The 21,161-nt window shown below is 48.6% G+C and overlaps 1 protein-coding gene across 2 annotated transcripts in view; it reads left to right on the top strand.

The window, feature by feature from the left end:
• Positions 1–21,161, top strand: part of GNAO1 (G protein subunit alpha o1) — a gene marked incomplete at both ends in the record, with an annotated part of 170,309 nt that overhangs the window by 76,512 nt on the left and 72,636 nt on the right. For both annotated transcript variants that reach the window (XM_080702725.1, XM_080702724.1), the window contains one exon: positions 16,029–16,170. In XM_080702725.1, coding sequence (XP_080558851.1) covers positions 16,029–16,170 — 142 coding nt within the window. The remainder of the gene's footprint in view (positions 1–16,028; positions 16,171–21,161) is intronic.

Here is a 21,161-nt window from a genome sequence, read left to right as displayed (position 1 = left end):
GAAAGCGTGCTCCACCTGAACTTCCCTCAGGGGGAATCAATGTGGGAGCCCACAAAGTGATTCTTGTGGACTCTCTTTTTTGGGGCATGACCACACCATCATGGTTATTAACGAGGAGCTTCCATCTGCTTGAGAAAGGCTGGGTGGGAAACCCAGGAGGCCACGGCAGGGCTATTTAAATCCACCACACAGAGAATGACATCCTTTCTGGGCCACATCCACCACTGACTAGGAAGCCTGGGGGCTGGATGTTGCCGAGTCTCTCTGTGATCCTGCTTCTCTTAGTCTAACAAGACAAGCCCTCACCTGGAATCCTCCCTGACTTCAAAGGCCCCAACAAAGGGGTGACCCAGAAAGAATCAGAAGAATGTGATTGATGGGCTTGTAGTCAGAGGGGCTTGGGACCTTTCACTCTTTGTCCAGCAGAAGCTGGCCTGGCCACTGATCTCTAGGGCTTGGTTTGAGGAGTCCTCAGCCTGGAGAGGAATACACACTTGGACTTGAACTTGGTAGACTTTTCCAGAACATTTCCTCCAGAGGGCATGAGAAAGCATGATTTCCCCAGGGAGCCCTGTTTGGGGCTACCTGTACCTTTTGCCTTGAACTCTCATCGGGGAGCTGAGAAGGGCACTTTTTGTTTGCTTTCTGTTTGAGAAAAAACACACTCAAAATGCTCTGCCCTCTGGGGTGATGCTCAGGAGACCTGGGCAGATCTCAGAGCTCACCCAAGAGAACAGGGATTCCTTTCATGCCCTTTTGTCTCACAGGTTGTTGGTGGTATTTGGGTGTCCTTCCCTGCCCAATCACGTGATAAGAAGGAGAAAAACAAGTCCTCATTTAAAAAGAACAGGAAGGGAAAAAACCAAGAGCCTATAAAAAGCACGTTCCAAGCCGCCTGGGTCTGTAATCTAGAAGAGAAACAGAGGAATGAGTTCCTGGTGGCTCAGGGATTGGTGTGGTGGGGAGCAGCTGCTGCCCTGTGGTGTGGCAGCCCTCAGAGCTCTCATAGGCCACTCAGTAACCAGACACCCTTCACATCAGCAAGCCCACGAGGCTAGCCAAGTGCCCTGCAGCTGAGAGACTTTTATGGGCTGGGCAGCTTCACTGCCATCATCCAAACTCCTGGTTACTGAAAACAGAAATCTGCCCCAGAAGGATAAAACATGTTGGCTCGTGTAACCAAGTTAGCCTAGGGATATACTAGCTTCAGGCATGGCTGGAACCAGGTGGGTGCTGTGCTGACTAACCACATGTGGGTCAGAGGTTCACTCCCAGCACCAGACCAGGAGTGGGGAGAGTCCTCAAGGAGCAAAGAATGATGGTTCCCCAAAGGAGAGCTGGGATTCTTTTTCCAAAAGAATAGAGAATAGAAACTGGGCAAGCAAGAACAACAGATGTCCACTACAGCCCTCGTTTGCCATTTACAACGCTCGTTCCTGCTTGTAGACATATTCTGCAGTGAGTCACCACCACGCCCTGCAGCGCGTAGTGAGGGAGCCAGGAGGAGCCCAAATAGGGGCCTCCTGCAGACCGTCAGAATCCCAGCTGGTCTGCCTGGCGACTGAGCTTTTTGGACGCGTCAGGAAGGAAGAGGTTTCAGGTGCCTTGGGTTTGCAGAAGCCTAGTTTGTGAGCTCTCTGCCAAAGACAGCAGGCTCTAGTGGTCTTGTCTGTCTGCCTGCTGTTCACGAGAACACCTCCAGGGGCTACTGAGCAGGGAACACAAATAATGAACAAGCTCACCGTACACAGGAGGCAAGAAGGTTTCCTTTCCCAAGGTTGAGCAAGATGAGCAAAGCTCTGCAGCCGCACTTGTGCATTCTCCACAAAACAATAAGAAGCTGTGCAAACTGCCCCCCAATGTACAATAGTGCTCGTATATTAAACATATCCTAATAAGAATACTTCGTTTCATTATGTCAGCAGCAGAAGAAAGGGCAATCTAGCAGCTGCCCTAATCGGACAGATGGGAAACCCGAAATATTAGGAAGAGCTAGGCAGTAAAATTGACAATGAACCAATTCGCCTCACTCACAGGTTTTTATTGTATTTAACAGAAGCTTATGTCTTCATGTGAGGCGTTGTAACACCGGAACTGGAATCCATAAAGCTCTCCATCATGTCTTTGTAACCTGACCAATGAATTTAACAGTTGGGTTTCAAAAAGTTCCCAGAAATAAGACTAGAGAGGATGGCATTGACAGCTATCCTTCCTGCCCTGAGGAATCGTACAGGAGCCACGGTGCTAGAGCTGAGGGGAGGGGAAGAGCCCTCAGCACCCAAGGTGGGGCCAGGAGTGGCAACAGGGGTGCAAGGTAGAGAGAGGGTGGTAGAGGACACACGTCCACCCTGGCTTACAGCAGGAAGGCTGCTGCCTTTGCAGAAAGAAAGTTTGTGAGATCATCATTTTAGAGCTGAAGAGATTCCGAGCCTGTTACATTTGGCATTTCTCCAGCACTTGTTGATCCTCCACTACATGTTGGGAACTGTGGTCAGTGAGCAAAACAGACAAGATCCCTGCCCTCAGGGAGCTTATGCTGATGTGGGGAGATGATACGTGCATATCAGGTGGGGATGTCCTGAAGGAAAATAAGGACAGATAAAGACTGGGAGAAATGAAGGGGTTCATGCAAATGTGAGGTGCCTAGGTCTCTTATTTCAGAGCTCTGGCCACCAAGAACACCCTGAGGATTTGCTGCAGTGAGTCTCCATGTTTCATTAGGTGTTATGTCCCAAAAGACTACATTTGGCAATGACATAGGCGTAAACAGGATCGCAAAGCTCGATCAACCCTGAGAAGCAGAGAGCCACCGGGAGTGGACACAACCCAGCTCCAGAGCCAGCGGTCGAGAGGTCCCAGCGACTTGGCCAAGCTCCTGTCAACTGGTCAGTGACAGAGCCAAAACTAGAGTCCAGGTCTCCTGAGTGACAAAATTTAGGGTTAACCTGCCACAGTCAATGGCAGCTTCCTAAGGACCCATGCATGGGAAGGGCCAGTGGCTAGAATATGAGTGCAGGTGAGAAGCTGGAGGTGCCTGTCAGGAGGCCAGCAGAGCCGCCTTGGAGACCTGAGAAGGGCCTCTTCCGCTCAATTCCCTGGGGTCACAAAGTTGGTTAAAGTTCAGTCTGCATAAGAATGGGGATCTTCTGCTCCTGAATTCAAGGATGCAAGTCCAGAGCCCCAGGATGCAGACCAGCCACACCGCTGAGGAGGAATGGGAGCAGAGCGGCAGCAGGCAGCAGTGCTCAGCTTCACACGCCAGAACGAGAGTGAGCATGGCACCCCACTGCAGCCCCTTACTGCGAGCCCTGGGGAGGGCAGGGTCCACCCTGTGTCCCAGATAATGGCAGGAAGGTTCTGCACTGGAATCACAACAAGTCCCAGTCTTGTCCCTGGCTCTGTCTGGTGACAATTGGCAGCTGACGTCTCTGCTTCTGGCCAGAGCTACCCCTTATTAAAAGTGGCATCTTTATAATAGGTTTCTGCAAGTCACTGTCAACAGGACATATCCCTTATTTTGTACCAGTCATCCCCCTGGGGGATTGATGTGCCTGTTGCTATTGTTTGGGAACTCTTTAGAATATATCCTATCATTCTACATTGTCTTAATATTAGACTATTGAGTTTAAAACATAGCATTAATTACCAAGATATCTTGTTTAATTTTTTATTTCACATTTTATACAACTTTCCCCCAAAATTAAAAAAGCTAGATTTTAAGTTGGATTTTTTTCTCTTCTTTTCAAATAGCCAAGGATCCCATTTTTGCTCACAAACTTTACACAAAGGACTGGGGATCTTGTTTTGTCCAGGCTTTGATATTTTGCCGCCTCCCCTCAAGAGAAGCAGGCAGCCTCCCCAAAAGCTGGATCAGAAACTGGGAGAGGTTCCATCCAGGAACAGTCCAGATGTCCACTGGCAGAGGTTTGGTTGAATAACTCAGAGCCCATTCAGTTGATGGGGCATCAGGCAGCCAGCAAGACTTGAAGGTCACAGAGTCACACAGATGACGTCTTCCCAAAGTTTTCTCCAGCCAGTCTGGATTGAGCCTGCTCTGTGCTCTCTAAGCCCCAAACTTGACAGTGGCCCCTGAAGGCAGTCTCAGCCATGTGAGTGGGGCTCAACACTCTGTACCCAGGGCCTGAGAAACAATGGTTCAAGACAGGCATGGTGGCACATGCCTGTAACACTAGTACTTGCGAGGCTGAAGCAGGAGATTCGCAGGTTTGAGGCCAGACTAAGCAACTTAGTGAGTCCTGTCTCAAAAAAGAAATAAAAATTAAGTCATAGAAGTATAGCTGAGTGATAGAGAGCCCCTAGGTTTAATCGCCAATACCACAAAAGAAAAGAATCCATTGTTAAAATAAACATGAGCTCAATGTAAAAAAAAAAAAAAACTCTAGAATGACTCTATTTCAGAAGCAATACACATGTGGACTCCCACATAAAAAGACTGAAGTGTCCACTGCCGAATGGACGGCGGTTCCCTCCAGGTAGTGGGCTGGTGGCTGGTTTTGTTTTCTTCTCTTTCACTTAGATGTGTGTGTTGGAATCAGTCAGGGCTGGTGAAGCCAGGGAAAAGGGAGGGAGGGAAGGCTGCCATTTTATAATGGCGCACGATGGAGCAGAGCCACTGGTGGGAGCCAGGGCAGCTTGGGAGATAGGCAGATGAAAGTGTTTTATTTTTTATTCTATTAGTGCACTATGGTCTTACATTATAATATGGATCATGTTGACAGTGGCATATATTCAAGTAGCACATTAGCCATTTTTTTTTAAGGGGAGTAAAAGGTTTATTGGAAGCAGCAGGGAATGGGGCAAGGGTGGCTGAACACCCCCAAAGGGGCTGGAACTCTGGGTCCAGCAGCTGCCTTCAGGACAATACTTGAGAGTAGCCCAAGCCAATTGCCTTCAGGTGCAGGCTGCTTTCTTCCGGAGTCCACGCGATCTGCCAGAAGGGAATAGAGAAAAGTGGCCAAACACCCCATAGGGGCGGTCGGAACTCCGGGGTCCAGTAGCTGCCTTCAGGGTCACTACCCGAGTGTCGCCCGAGCCAAGTGCCCATCAGTTGCAAACTACTTTCTCCCAGAGTCCACACGATCTGCCAGAAAAGAGGTGCAGGTCACCCCTAGGGGCCTGGTCAGCCATGATGTCCAGCAGGGGCCTTCAGGTCACTACTCGAGAGTCGCCTGAGCCACGTGCCCTCAGATGCACTCTGCCTTCTCTCAGGGCCAACACGACCTGCGAGAGAGAGAGAACAGCTCCCCAAAAGGGGAGGGGGTCCCGAGCGGGAAGTCCCCCCACATTAGCCATTTGTAACTGGGCCCATACTGTCCTTTCTCTGTTCCTCTCTCCATTCCAGCTCCATTGGCTTCTTGCCATGCCTCCAACACACAAAGTACCCCAGGACCTTTGTGCTTGCCACTTTTGCTGCCTGGAATTTCTTTCTCACAGATATGTAAGGTCTGCTCCTTGTCACTCTCTTCACATGTTATCGTCTGGCTCTTAACTCTACCACCTCCCATAGCAATCTACCTATTTTGTGCTTACTGTTCTGTTTATTGGTTTATATTCTGTGTTCTACTTAGACTGTGAGTCGTTCGAAGTCCAGGGCTGTCCCTTGGGTGCCATATGACCTGGACCTGGCACATCGCCATTAGTTCTGTTGGCTGAGGCTCAGGAAGCCATCAGTGGGGGCTGAAGGCAGCAGAAGTCTTGGGGTGACCCTGGCTCTACCAGCCATGCATGGAGAATAATGGAATGTCTGAGCTCCCATTAGGAGCCTCCAAGTCTTGGTGCCTCTGTTCTGAAATTCTAGAAAATCAGAAATCAAGACCACAGCATAATTTATTTGCAAAGCAATTACCTCTGCCCAGCCAGTGGTCTCTAAGTCAGTCTTTCAGAACATGAATACCCGCTGGCCCTCAGTACTCCATTCAGACTTAGGTGGCTCCCACATCCGCTGCACTGGGTAGAAGGGGACCCACGAGGCTTGGTAAGCAGAACTAGTAGTCTAGCCCTGATTTGGCACTGATTTATCTATGGCTTTTATGTAATTCCAGCAGCTGGCTTCGATTGGGGTGTGTGTGTGTGTGTGTGTGTGTACCAGGCCCTCCTGCACATTATTTAATACTGCCAAAATCCCTGAAGAGTCAGTCATTGTATCCCAAGAGAGACACCTGGACCCAGCAAGGCTGGTAACTTGTCCATAGTCCACATGTTAGTGAACAGAAAGTCGGGTTGCACCCAGCTCTTAAGGGGCACTCAGTACATATTTGTGGAATAGATGAATGGGTGAATGAATGAATGGTGTACTCTAAGGGCCTTGGGCTGCTTCAGGTCCCAGAAACTCCTACCACTCACCTGCCCTCACCCTGCCCAGGCCTTGCACCCTGTGGGCGCTGTAGACCTCTCTGCTTTGTCCTCACTCTTGCTATCAGTGTCAGGAACCAGGCCTCTCCTGCAGCTTACACCCCACTGGCCAGCCAGAGACTTCCTTCAAGTGAAGGGAAATAGCAAAATAGTGCTGGAGGCTCCAACGGGGAGAAAAGGGAGAGATCTTGGACAGAGCATCTGTGCCCTTCTCAGGTGCCTCCCTTCAGGGATACCTGCCTCCAAGCGAATCTGCTGCTTCTTGCTAACACCCTTAGCCTGACTGGTGTTTGTGACAATCACCCACTGATTAGCTTGCTGCTGATACTTCTTGAGAGTCAGTGGAACCCCCTCAGGAGGGCGCATGAGACCCACAGGGCCAAGGCTGGTTCCGAGCAGCCCTCCTGACTGCATGCACATAGCCTGCCTTCATTCCACATGCGTTTCCCCAGCACCCAGGTGGGCTCTGGAGGGCACAGAGACCCCACCTTAGTAGGTACCCTTCCCAGGCTGCAGTGCCCACTCCCTGCCATCCAGCTCCTGCCCTTTGCTGCTTCCTGGGGGCTGCCCCACCCTTGGACCCGCTTTGGGGTTTGTTTTTCTCTCATTCCCATTATAGTTTAAATAACAATTGGGGAAATTACTTATTCATTATTTCCCCACTAGAATGCAGGCTTAATGAGGACAGGGACTATGTCCCTCAACTCAGTCTTGTACCCCCAGCACTTGATACAGTACTGGCACACAGTATACCCAGATAATAGATGAAAAACAAAGTGGGGGATGAATGAATGAATGCTTACAGGACATCCTCAAGAATTCCCCAAAATATTGAGAGCTAGAGCCTTTTGGGGGGGGGGGTTACTGGGGATTAAAGCCAGAGGCATTCTACTTCCGAACTATACTCCCATACCGCCACTTTTAGCCCTTCTTTTATTTTTCATTTTCATTAAGTTGTTGAGAGTCTCACTACATTGCTGAGGCTGTACTTGAGCCTGTAATCCTCCCACCTCAGCCTCCCAAATACCAGGATTATAGGCATGCACCACCATGCCTGGCTAGGAGCTAGAGTTTTTAAGGCAGAATCTTTCTGTTTTGCTGGTGGTTCAGTGTTTTCATCACCTGCTATCACCTGTCTCCTTGTGCCAAGGGACAGAAGAGGTCTGCAGCACAATGGAAAGGCCTCTGGGGATTTATCCCTGCTCTGCCACAAGCTAATCATGCACCTGTAAGCCAGTCTCTTCTCCGTAATTCACAGTCTCCTCCTGGAAAATGGCTGTTTCTTTGTGGGCTCCAGCAGGACCATTTTCCCAGCCCAGGCAGGGGCATCTCAGCAGGAGTATGATCTTTGTTATCAGCCAGCTCCAGGCAGGGTTGATTTGGTAGCTCCCTGCACCCCTTTGATTTGCCATCCTCAGGACTGTGGCACTTAACACCATGGTCATAATATGACTAACAAAGCTCCAGCATTTCCTTCCTCATTTTACCACACACGAAAGCAAGAAGCCAGGGAATGGTTGATGGGAAAATAGCCATGTTAAAAGAGAGGACAGGGGACAGGAAAGCTGTTCTTAAATTAGACCTTTCCTTGGGGAACTAAGATAGGAAAATGTTTTCCAGAGGCATTTCAAGCCATCTCACCTTCAGTCTTACTGGCTTGAACTGGATCATAGAGCTACTCTTAGCTGCAAGGGAGGCAGGAAAGGAATTCTCCATGAGAGAAGGGAACTGGCCATGGCAGGTGCCACTTGATGTTGATTTTCATATTCTCAGCACCAGCTTTATCTCACCATCTAGAAGGAGAGTCCCTGGACACAGGGAGTCAGCTTCATGGGCTTTGCAGTCCAGTAGGACCTCACATGAGGCCAGGCCCAAATGAGGCATAACAGAAGTCTCCTGGTAGTGGGTGACTTTACCCTTTCCACTCCAGTTTTCTTTCCTGGTCAAAATGGTGGCCGTGTCAAATGTGAAGTATCTGTCTCCCATTGAAAATTATTTTTATTCTTTCAAATAAAAAATGCACATTTTTAAAAAGTGGAACATAAACAAATATGAAGAATAAAGTAGCAAAGCACTGAATGCCATCACCCCAAAGTGATTATCGATATAGTGGGCTGCCCATCCTACTGAATCCTCTTTCCTCTCCTCCTTCCTCCACTCAGCTCTACCACTGCCCCAACATAGTCACACAAATAATTTTATAAACATGGCCACAAATGTCATACCTTGATCAGTATTTTCATTCTATACTCCTGTCATGGACTGATGTTCTGAGAGGTCCTGTGCAGCCCCCAATTGCTGGCATGTGGCTCATTAACTAACTCACTGGCATCTTACCATCACTGTTTGATTAAAAATGCCTCCCGTGAGGTCAGGCTAGCCAGTGCCCACCTCTGTGAAGGGACATGGCTCCAGGGCCACATCCCCACTGCCCATCCGGTCTCCCTGATGTCTGGAAACCATTGAACAGGATCAAAGCACAGAGCCCTGATCCTAATCCTAACTACGATGAGACTCCATCCCTGTCCAAAGATACTTTATAACTTCACTAAGATGGCCTTAATTCATAAATCCAGCTTCTCAACCTGTGACTGCTATTCAAATGTTCTTTACTATTGGAGCTGAGTGGCCGCTCCAGTCCAAAGAATCTCCCTTTCTCCTTTGCCATCTCCCTTTCTCCTCTGGAGTGCATTAACCCTTCCTCCTCTCCTGACAGGCACAGGTCCTCCCAGGACTTCCCAGCCCTCCCTCCCTGTGGACCCACTTCATGTCCTCTTCCTCCAGAGGACAGGACAAACTACTGGTTGCACCCCACCACCACCACTTATAGCAACAGTAGCAGTAGCCAATACCCAGTAGGTGGGGACAGCAGGTACTCGCCTTCACTGTTCATTCTTTTGGTCTAACCATGACCCTGTGAGGATTGCTCCTAGCCCGATGCCCATCTCCAGGGAACAGCTAAGGAACCTAAGAGCCAACTGTTTGGGAGATCACCCAGGATCACAGCCCCTTCTGAATCATTAAAGGGATTACGGGAAGGATGCAGAGACCACCTCACTGCAGGGAGAGGGGCATTTAATCCAGTCTAGAAGTGAAAAATCATGTGTCCCAGCAGCCTAGGGCATGTGCACTCATGAATCTCCGCTCACAGAGGGGAAAACTGCATGTCCGTGTATCCTTTGTCACAATCTCAGAGGGTCTGTGATTCAGAGAAGGAGAATGGCTGCTGGGCCAGATGATCATCCAAGGCCCCTTCCAGCTCCTAAGCCTGTAGTTCTGTGACCATATAAGGACCGTGAGCCAAGAGAGTCTTCTGCAGCTGTGCAGCCCTGCTCTGTGAGGGGGAAGCAGAGAGCAAAGAGAGCCCAAATCTGGGCCTCTGTCAGGGTCCCAAGGCACCAGAGAGAGGCAAGGAGGGTGGGCGTCCCCTGAACTGCCTCTCCCCAGAAAGCTCTGCTCTGCTCTGCTCAGGCAGGCGTGGTAGCCACCTCCCTCTTTCCATTCCCACTTGAGCTCTCTCACTACGTTGCCAGGTTGCCAGAATCCAGCTGGCAGCTTCTGTCCAAAGTCGAACACTCAGGGCTGCAGAGTCAGACCACAGCCTTCAGCCCTTAGCACCATGTCTCATCAGACTTCCCACTCCCAGTGGCTCGGGTTTGGTGGCCTGGAACACCCCTCAGAGTCCCTGAGTTTGGGATGGGCACCAATGCAGAACTAGCTCAGCCTCCCTTTGATGCCCTGACGACAAGCATGAGACATCTGGTGGATCCCCAGCCCGGGGCATGCGCACGTGCACACACACACATACACACACACACACACACACACACACACACACACACACACGTCTGCCACGTGCATGCACTCACCTACTTCTCTGCCTCCTGTAGTGAGCTCCTTGGAGGGGCACGGCTCTTGCATTTGTGTGCTTCTGGTTCATGTAGTGACATCCCACCTGTAGCAACCCCTGTCCAGAGCCCGAGCCTGGGGAATAGGGGACAGAGATGGATGAGATGTGGTGCTAAGGGCTGAAGGCTGGTGGTGAAGCCAAAAATTTAATAAATAGGTCTACTGGGAGATGATCTCTCATTATTGTTGTTAACAAGTTATGCAACATTTTAATCGTGATGGTTAGGTATAAGTTTCAGAAGCCCAAGTCACATAGCTTATGTGAAAATGTGAGGGGGTTATTTTGGTTCATATCACTCAAAAGTGTAGAGATGGGGTTAGCTTCAGGCATGATTGGATCCAGGGGCTCAAATGATGTCTCTGGGGACTTGTTTCTGTCCTCTTTGACTCAAAAGTTTTACTCTGGGCTGCTGTGGTGTGACATGTGGCCAGGGAGTCTCAGGGGGCCTCATTCCTGATTTCTCAATTCTGGCCTTGTTACCTCCAGGACCCAGACTGGGGCTTTCTCATGAGTCTGAACTCGCCAGGGTTGCATTTTTAACCTCAAAGGAGGTCCAGAGGCCTCTTGTCCTTGCCTGGCCTTCCAGAACATTGGGCAGATGTTGAAGGGGACAAGGGGTGCTGATACTTAGATGTGTGAGCCTCTGGACTCTGGATATAGGGGCTCATAGTGGAAGAAACAGCTCTGCCTCTCAGGATCTAAGTAGAACTTCAGATGCTGCTCTGCCACTGAGCAGCTGTGTGATCTGGGGAAAGTGGTCTGACCATTCTGAACCTCAGTTTCCTCAGCTGTAAGAAGGTGACAATAATTTTCATCCCCTAGGATTGTCTTAAAGAGCAAATGAAATGTAACCTCAAACATTGGCTGCAGTTATTATTCTTTTATATCACAAATGTAGGAAATTATATTTGGAAGATTTTTTCTTTTTGGTGGTACTGGGGTTCCTGGAAACCCTTCTACCTCCAGGCTACACTCCCAGACCTATTTTATACCTTTTTTATTAATTTGGAAACAGGGTCTCTTAAGCCAGCGCGGATGGCTTCGAACCTGCGCAATCCTCCTGTCTCCGCCTCCCAAGCGCAGGGATTACAAGCATGTGCCACCATGCCCGGCTATTTGGAGGATTTTTACTTTATTTATTTATAGTACTCGGGATTGAACCCAGAAGCTTTCTACCTCTGAGCTGCACCTCAGCTCCGTTTTATTTATTTATTTTTTAAACAGGGTCTCACTAAGTTGCGGAGGGCCTCACAAGATGCTGAGGCTGGCCATGAACCTGTAATCCCCCTGTCTCAGTCTCCCAAGTACTAGAACTACAGGCCTGTGCCACCACGCCCGGCTGGATTTTGACTTTAGAATGGAAGGACTATCACTAGTCGCTGCTGTTTGTTTACCTGTTTCTCACAACAACTCCTTGCAGGTGAGGAAAGAAAGGCCTGAGAGGTTCAGGTGTTTCCTGGGACACACAGCTTGCCAGTGCTAGCGCTGCGTTGGTTCAGGCCTGTCTGCCACCTAAGCTGTAACCACTGCTCTGCTCTGCCTCTCTGGAATAAAAAGACACAGGAAACAAGGAGGCCTTATTTGATGCTTTTGCAGTTATCTGCCTCAAATCAGTGCCAAGGGAGGAGAGGGGGAAAGAGGAGAAATGTGACCTGAAAATAAAATGCTGTGAAAGCAGTTTTTCTCTTGAGTGGTAGGACTACGAATACTATTGCTTACTGCTGTTCTGGATGGATCAAGTTTTCTAGTGTTAAGTACTTGTCACTTTGTAGTCATCGGGAGAATATAAAATTCTACCCTGAAACTGCAAGCCCAATTTTAAGTTAATTAGTAAGCCAGTTTGAACAACAGTCACGACTTGAGCAGTCTTCCCCAATTGCAACCTTTCTGCAAACCTCACATGAAGGCTCTTCACTTTGGGCCACTGCAGGCACCCGGCTGACACCTGCCAGGCAGCATTCTGCCTAGTCCAGTGCGTGGGTGGGCTTCAAGGAAGGAAGCTAGAGACCTGGGCTGCCCCTGCTTCTGCTCTGCCACTCACCTGCAGGGAGACATTGGGAGTGTGAAGAGTAAGGACACTGGAGGTGTGAAGATGCTAGTCCCCTCCCGGTGGAAAAGCATCTCGTAGGCAGGATGGCAGGACCTGCTGGTCCAAAATGCAGTTCTGGGAACCCTTCCTTGGCTGCTGGGAAGCCTGTCCAACCATGGAGACTGGATCCCCCTGTACCTCCCAGGTCTCCCAGGGCCCTACCCTCTTAGGGAAGTCTAGTCAAGGAGTTAGGGTGGCAGTTGCCTTTCTTACACTGTTTTTAGTGGCTGTTCTAGTGATTACAATGTGGCTTTGACTTAACCATGCTTTACTTTGAAATCATGTACCACCCTTTTCATATATGAGTCTAGAATGAGCTTCCCTCTGTCCTTTGTGCTACTGTTGTAGAAGTTTTAGGTATGCTATAAACATAATGGATTTTCAGCCCTTTTCCTCTCTTTGCCCCTATCAAGATAGTTTCTGTTGCTATGTCTTCTAGTCCAGTAATCTTCTGTATGTCTGGTCTACTGTTAATCCCATCCAGTGACATTTTTTTATTTCATCTCTTATATTTTCATCTCTTCTTATCTCTTCTGTTTTTCCTAATTATATTCACAATTTCCTTAAACTTATTAAAATATTTAAAATGCATGTTTTTCTATCTTCATTTGTTAATTCTATCAACTGTGTCTACTTCTGAGTCTGCTTCTATTTACTAATGTTTCTCCTTGTTATGGGTCACACATTCCTGCATATTCACATATCCAGGATTTTTTATCAAATAATAATATTAAGAATATCATATTTTTGAGCTGGGCGTGGTGGCGCATGCTTGTAATCCCAGCATTCGGGAGGCTGAGACTGGAGGATCGCGGTTCACGGACAGCCTCAGCTACTTAGTGAGGACCTCTGCAACTCAGTGAGACCTTGTTTCAAAATAAAGAATAAAAAATTGGGCAGGGGGGTGTAGCTCGGAGGTCAAATGCTTCTGGGTTCCATCCCCAGACCCACACACCAAAAAAAAAATCATATTGTTGAAGAGCCAAGCATGGTGGTGCATGCTTGTAATTGCAAGGTTTGGGAGGCTGAGACAGCAGGATCAAGGTTCAGGGACAGCCTCAGCTACTTAGTGAGGTCCTTTGAAACTTAGTGAGACCCTGTTTCAAAATAACAAGCCGGGCGTGGTGGCACACACTTGTAATCCCAGTGCTTGTGAGGCTGAGACAGGAAGATTGCATAGGTTCGAAGCCAGCCTCAGCAACTTAGTGAGACCCCCGTTTCCAAATAAAGTATAAAATAGGTCTGGGAGTATAGCTCAGTGGTAGAAAAGCCCCTGGATTCCACCCCCAGTACCACACACACACAAAAAAAAACCCCCACAAAATAAATAATATAAAATAGGGCTGGGGGTGTAGCTTGGAGGTAGAATACCCCTGGGTTCCATCCCCACTACCATAAAAAAAGAAAGAAAAAGTATCATATTGTTAAATGGATTTTTTCCTCATTTACAGGGTATTGCCATTTTTCTATAGGATAGTAACTTTGATTTTTTCCCAAGTCTTATTTTTTCCAAGTCTTATTGTTTTAGCATTCAGAGAGCCTTCGGAGTTAACCTAGCCCTATCACTATGCAATAAGCCTTCTAGGGTCCCTGCTGGACACCCCAGGCATTCCACAGGACTCTCCACTCGAGCTGGCCAGAACCTGAGTATCTCCCAGCCTTGAGAGTGGGGGGCTGTGAAAAGTGACTGGCCATCATCCCCCTGAAGCTCCATCGCTCCCTGGTGGTTACTCCTTGCCCAGCTGTTAAGTCTCACCTGTTCAATCAGACCCAAGGGGAGCATGCAGGTGCCAGGAGCTATTTCTGTACTTTACTTGCAGCACCTCAGCCCTCTGAGCTCTGATCTTTATCTCTGCAGCTCAAGGAGCCTCTGTCTTCCATTTGGGCTCCTCTCTCCTTCCCTGTGGTCTAGTAAACACCTCCAGGCAGAAACCAAGCGACGACAGACTCCTGTCCTCCATGATTCCCTTCTTTCAGGACATAGATGGAAGGGAACCACGGCCCTGCACTGCCTGTCCCCCAAGCCTCTGAAAACACTTGTTTCATATGTTGCATCCAGGTTCTGGTTGTGTGCAGTGGAAGTTAGCAATTCCCTGCAGGCTAGACTGGTTATAAATGCTCACAAGAGACTTTTATAAAAATAGACTTACTGCTACTCAAAGTCATCTAAGAGTTGACAGGGTCATTCTGATTTGCTTTTTAAGGAACTCAGGATGAAGAGCCATAAACCAGCATTGCATTGATTTTGCAACAGAAATTATGAGTGTCAACAGTTGATGAGTAGATATATGAAAAGGTGGTTTGTATGGTATATCCATAAAAAAATATTATTCAGTCATAAAAGTGAATGAGTTCCTAAAACATACTACCACATGCATGAATTTTGAATATAATGTAAAGAAAAAAACTAGTCACAAATGACCATAATTGTATGATTTCATTTATATGAACTGTCCAGAATAGACAAATCTAAAGGAACAATGTAGGTTAGGGGTTATTTAGGAGTAAGGGATGGGAGTGACTGATAATGGGTATGGGTACAGGGTTCCTTTTGGGGAAAAAAATGTCCTAAAATTAGATTGCAATGATGGTTGCCCAACCTTCTGACTGTATCAAAAACACCCCACTGTATGCCTTAAGTGGGGGGATTATGTGGCATCTGTTTGATAAAAAAGATTGTTAGTAAGGTACTCCTGCACCAAAAGTAATGGAATGGAAAGGGGCTGTGGGCCAGAAGGAGGGCTCAACTATTATGCGGGTGTGTACATGTGTTACACGCAGCATCCCCTCCTGGTCTGGACAGTGTGACCAGTTCACACATTTTGCTGAGGGACAAATAATATTGGAGTTGGTCTGAAAAATCCATTTATTCTTTCTCAGTTACTGAAATTATTAAGAGGATTCTTGCAAAGTTTTGGCACAATTTCCTCTTTCTGACTTTGTCTCCTGTGTGGGTCCATGACAGCAACAAGCACTTATTAAGGGGCACCAGGAATGTCATGTGACCTCTGAGAACCGTGATGTCCCCTTCGAGGGCTCCATGTCACTCACTGTGGAGATCCAGCAAAATGAGGGTGACTGGGTAGTTCAAGCCTAGTCCCGCCCAAAGGAGCAGGAGAATACCTTCTGTTGACTTTCTTGTGGACATGACGATTCTATTAGTTTATTTTAAGTGAGTCATCCTACCTTCATTACAAGCACATAGTTTTCTGTGAAAAAGAAACAGATTCTTCATTTACTAACTTCTTGCAAGGATCTTTATCAATACACTCCCAAGGGCATATCTAAGTTAAGACCCTGAGCTTGGCTGAAAACACGGATAGCTAACTATATTGAGCACTGGGTGTTTGCCTTCTTCTTCTAAGTACCTTCCAGTATTACCAGCACCTCATTTCTTTCACTGTAGATAGGGAGTGTGCAAAGACTACTTTTTCTTTTCTTTTTTTTTTCAGTATTCTATTTTTCAGTAATTAGGTGGCTGGATTTTTTCCTTCAGATTCTATGGCACTAATGGAACAACTCAGTAATTCATCTTCCTGGTGGCTCTTACACTCAGCCCTAACCCAGGTAGTGGCTTCAGGTGCCCATGCTCCATGCTCTCTGTGTTGGAAGAGGACAGTGCCCTGATCAGGCATGATGTGTGTGATTTTTCTCCAGGATTATCCATGAAGATGGCTTCTCTGGCGAAGATGTGAAGCAGTACAAGCCTGTGGTCTACAGCAACACCATCCAGTCTCTGGCAGCCATTGTCCGGGCCATGGATACTTTGGGCGTTGAATATGGTGACAAGGAGAAAAAGGTAGGCAGGCCCCTGGCCCAGGGGCACAATGGGGACAGGGCCTGGCCCTGGTGCCCCAGAACCTCCTCTTGAAAACACCAGGTTGTTTAAAGGAACCAAAAGAGACTGCCCTAAATGGGAGCTATATGGTGGTGGTTGCCGACCCAAGCCATTGTCCCAGTCTGCCTGGCAAATGCAGATTGCGGCAGCAGGCCTCCACGGCAAAGTCACCAACAAAGGAAACTGCAGCAGAATTCCAGGGTATAATCTGCAGACCAGAAAGGGTTGGTGACTATTCTGAATTTGAGGCTGCAGTAACACTGTATAAATTCCTGCCCTCCCACAATTAACTTGAACAGAAAAAATATTTACTGAACAAAAGTAGCCTTATCTGGCTGCCATCTCCCATACTTAGGAAAACTTGCCTTGCCTTGCTGGGGTGGTGGTGGGGTACCATTGGCATCGATGCTTTCTCCTCCTTTACACCAGGGGACTTATTTCTGGCCTCCCCTGGGTAAGTCTGAGACTCTCCTTCCCACAGGAAAATAGAACAGGGACTGGTTTTCTCTTGGTTTTCCAAGCCTCTGATAAGTGGTGAATGGAATAAGTATATAAAAGCTTCTTATTTGCAAACATTTGCATTTACTCTTAAGACTGTACTGTATACAGCCACACAGGCAAAAGTAAACAAAAGGAAGGGAGGGAAGGAGGGAGGAAGGGAGGGAGGGAGGGAGGAAGGGAGGGAGGGAGGGAGGGGGAGAACAAAGGAAAGCAGCCTCAGGAAGTTCTGTCCAGAAGCTGCTCCTTGTCCACTGTCTAGATGGAGGATCCCAGTATTCTCTCCAGACCTAGAGTCTGGGGAGGGGTAGCAGCTGGAGGTCTTGGATGCAGTGCATTGGAGCCTCTGGATGGGGAATATTAGTGTCAGGTTACTGCAACTTACATGTGCATCATACACATTTCCTGTCTTTGCTAAAATTCATCTCCCTCACAGGGGAAAGCTATTCTGGCCTCCTCTGGGTCTGATAAATCATCTGTGACAGATAACTTTAAATGTAAAATTTAATATTTTATGCACAAAATCCTAATCCATGGGACAGAATTGACCGGGCTTGGTCATTGGCTCCTCCAGGTCCTGGGGAATTGAGTGACTGAATTGAGACTGTGTCTCAGGCCAGCCTGGGGTGAGGGAGGCGGGCCCAGCCTGGCTGTTGCCTATTCCTCCTGAAGGCCACATCAGGAAGCTGGTACTGCAGTGGAAGCACTTCCCTGGGAGGCTGGCTTTGGTTGTGGTTATAGAGCCAGGGCCTGTGGAAGGAGGTAGGTGAATGGATGGGTGCTGTTGGTTCTCCAATCTGTTTCATTTAAGCACTCACTGAGGTTTCCACTGTTCCGGGTGTTGTGCTAGATGCTAAGGATACAGGAGTGAGCAGAGCAGGAAATGGTGTCCAGAGAAACCAGACACTCCGATCATTGGAATTAGCCCAGATGGGTACAGTGCCCCCTCATCTTCATCGCAGTAGCAACAGTGGGATTTGAAGTAGCCATCAGTTGTTGAGTACCTGCTTGCTTCCAGGCACCCTGCTAAGCCCTTTATGTATATTATTCATTCTAGTTCACACAAGCATTGAAGCCCAGAGCAGGTGGTGCTGGTCCAGTCTTCAAGATGATTAGGCACAGGCCCTTAGTCACTCACTTCCCTTGGGCCAAGGGTGTCTGAATCTAGTTAACCAGGTGACAGATAGTGGCAGCAAGATCCCAGCCAATTCTTCTGTCCAAAGTCTCCTGTCCCTATTATAGCCCAGAGAAGTGAGTGTGATTTTGGAATTCTTTTCTCCTTCCATTTTAGAAAACATTAAGTGTTCCTGCAGGATTCCCCCCCCCTCCCATTCTGTATTCCTGAATGAGAGATAATCGCTTGGGACTGTTAGGAGTATGATATGTTAAGGATTATATGTTTCTGAGAAACAGGGGCCCTTTCCTGGCTATTTTTCCTCCATGGGATTTCCTGGTCAAGGAGGCCTTCAAGCAGGGCCCGGTGGTCGATCATGTTGAAAGAGTGATGGAAAGGAAAATGGGACTCCCAGGAGAGCCCACCAGATATTCTAGAGTACATGCCCAGTTCTGTCCTGACAGGTGAAACTGTGAGAGGTTCCAGGCCCATCCTCAAGCAGCACAGGCTTATAGGCATGGCCACACAGGTGCCTCCTGCCTATGTTCTGACGTTTGTGAGGAGCAAGAAGGAAATGAACCTAAGATGGGCCTGATAAGCCAAGCAGATGGAAGTGTTTCCTGGGAGCAGGCCAGCAGGAAGCTGGGCAGAAGACAGGGCAGGTGGTCCTCCCCTGTTGACAGGAGAGCCACAGAGCCTGTGGTGTGTGGAGGCCTGAGAAGACAAGAGCTCCCTTTCCTGGTCCTCAGGGAGCATCCTTTGTACAGGTGCGCATATAGCCTCATGTGATGGTGAGCCTGTGATGAAAGCAAAATGGGGCCATGCAAGAGGATTGATCTGGGAGTAGGGAGAGCACCTACTTCAGATTTGGTAGCCACAGGAGGAAGAGACAGAAGGTTGCAAACAACCACCAAGGCCCTGAGGGAGGAGTGAGCTTGGTGTGGTGGAAGAAGAGCCTGGAGCCTGGGCCATCTGCATCCAGCTCAGTGTACCTGCCCAGGGCCCTGACGTCAGGTCAATTATTGGCTCCCTTGGGTTTCCGGGGGTTGCCCACCTAGACCATCTGAATGTTGGGGAAACACCTGTTCAGTACAGACCCAGGTTAGTCTGTACTAAAGACTTAAAGCAAAGGCCCCCTTCCTTCTCTTGCCTTACCTATCCCTGCCCCGCCCATTGCAGAGTGTGTGGAGGAGACCATAGCCAGTGCCTGCTAGGCCCAGCCAACTGTGCACCCTCCCTGCAGAGAGCCTCTGTAATTTTTCTTCCTATACCTCTGAACCAGCCACTAAAACTAGCGCCCCTGGCTTGTCCTGGCAGTTGACTCTCCAGCCTCCCCGGCCCCCAGAGGAAGGAGGCTGTGTGGCTCCTTTCTGTCCTCTCTGTCATGTAGACTCATATGAGGCCACGTGGTTATATGAGCTCAAGCATGAAGGAGCCTCCCTGGGCGGGGGGAAGAGAAATGTCAAGGTCCCCTGTACATCAGTCTATGGCCCAAGACCTGATGGCCCAGCCTCACCAGCCTATGGACCCCTCCCCAAAGACCACACCCCTCTGCCTCCAGGCCCTGCCAGGCCCAGCTCTCTGGTGCATGCCGTATGCCCCTTCCCTGTGTCATGGCACTGCTCCTCTCCAGAAGGACCAGCTCTGCTCCTTCACTTGCATTTCCATTTCCCCATTTTCTTCCTCAACAGAGAAACACAGCATAGGGCTTTCTCCCTGTTAAATATTCAACCCACTGTTGTGGGGACCGATGGCCCGTGTAGCTGTCTGTCTCTTTCCTGAGAGCAGTGGGCCTTGCACTTCAGCATGGTCCAAACCCCTTGGAGCAGCTGATGAAAGTGGGAGCCTTCTCTGCAGAACAGGGCTCATGTGCACATATCTAGGAAATTTTGCATACAATTTCAGGAGGTTCCAGATCTCTTAAATCCCATCAATAGACCTAGAATAAGGACTCTTTGTGCTTTATGACTGTTTCTGATCAAGGCCTAAGTCATTCACCTTTGAGTCACCCCCTTACTGCAACAACCAGCACAGTGCTCATAACATAGTTGTTCTTCCAAAAACATCCCTTGAATGGAATGGCATTTCTCACTTTCTCAGTTCTCAGAGGAAAAAAGGAAAGTACTTGAGATTCCATCACCAAATGATCAGATGATGATTGTCCAGTGCCCATCGCATGTAGTGCAAAGCCCTGCAAAGATTCAAAGGCGCGTGAACAGAGGCCTTTCAGGAGCGGGACAACTGAGATGAGGAGCTCATTGGCTAAATGAGCACAGCCTTTCTGCATGGTGCTTAGGGAGGGCTGCTCAGAGGAAGGCAGGCTGGAGCTGTCCTTGAAGCATATATGTGGTTTGACAGGTGCAGGTGTGGGTGAGGAAAGGCCCAGCACGCCCAGCGAATGAGCCCTGAGTAAAGGTTGGCAATGACCAAAGGAAGTTTGACTGGCAGAGGAGGCCAGGGGCCCAAACAGGATTAGGGTAGGAGCAAGGTGTGGGGAAGTTGGAAGGTACAGGTGGGTCCAGATCACCATGCTTTGGAGGGTATGCCAAGGAGTATGGGTTTTTCTGTTGGCAGTGGGCAGCCATTAGTAGATTTTGAGCTGGGTTGGGATAGGACAAGAGAGAATTTAGGCAGTTCTTCTGAGGGATGTGTGGAGTGGACTGGAGGCTGGAGGGGGGCAGCAGGTTAGGAAGCTAGGGCAGCACACCACGCTGTGTGAGGCATGGGGGTGTCTGGGGGCAGCACAGTGAGTGCTGGTGGCAGAAGAAATAAAGGGTCTTGCGATTAATTGGCTACTGGGCAAAGGGATAAAGACCAAGAAACTGAGACACTGGTATTACCAGCTTGGCGGGGGTAGGGGGACAAGGAGACACTTCAGGCAGAAAGTGGGAAGTGCTGTCCAGGAAGTCTGTGTGTTTTCAAACCCTGTGAATGTCCAGGTGGGAATGATCAGTAAGTGAATGGATTCAGACTGAAGTTCAAGGAATTAATGGCTCTGGCCTGAAAGTGGCTTCCAGTTTTTATGTTCCAGGGCCTGTTTTAAACAACTTACATGACTATTTAATAAACATTATTAAATGTTTAAGTTATTTAATCCTAACAACTCCCTGTGCAGTGGGCGCTACCGTTATCTCCATTTTCTAAGTGGAAACAGTGAGGCGCAGGGAGGCTGTGGCTTGCTCGGAGTGGTGCAGTACGGAGGTATATGTAGAAAGTGTATCTATGTAACCCTTAAGAAAACTAAAGTCTCCAGGACGCAGGTCCACTGCACAGTCCTGCTTAAGCAGCCACAGGACAATCAGGCAAAACAGATCCTTAAGTGAATCCCACTCTTATCCTA

This window comes from Muscardinus avellanarius (assembly GCF_963383645.1).
Source record: "Muscardinus avellanarius genome assembly, chromosome: 10".
NCBI lineage: Eukaryota > Metazoa > Chordata > Mammalia > Rodentia > Gliridae > Muscardinus > Muscardinus avellanarius.
This window is presented reverse-complemented; position numbering and strand designations above follow the sequence as displayed.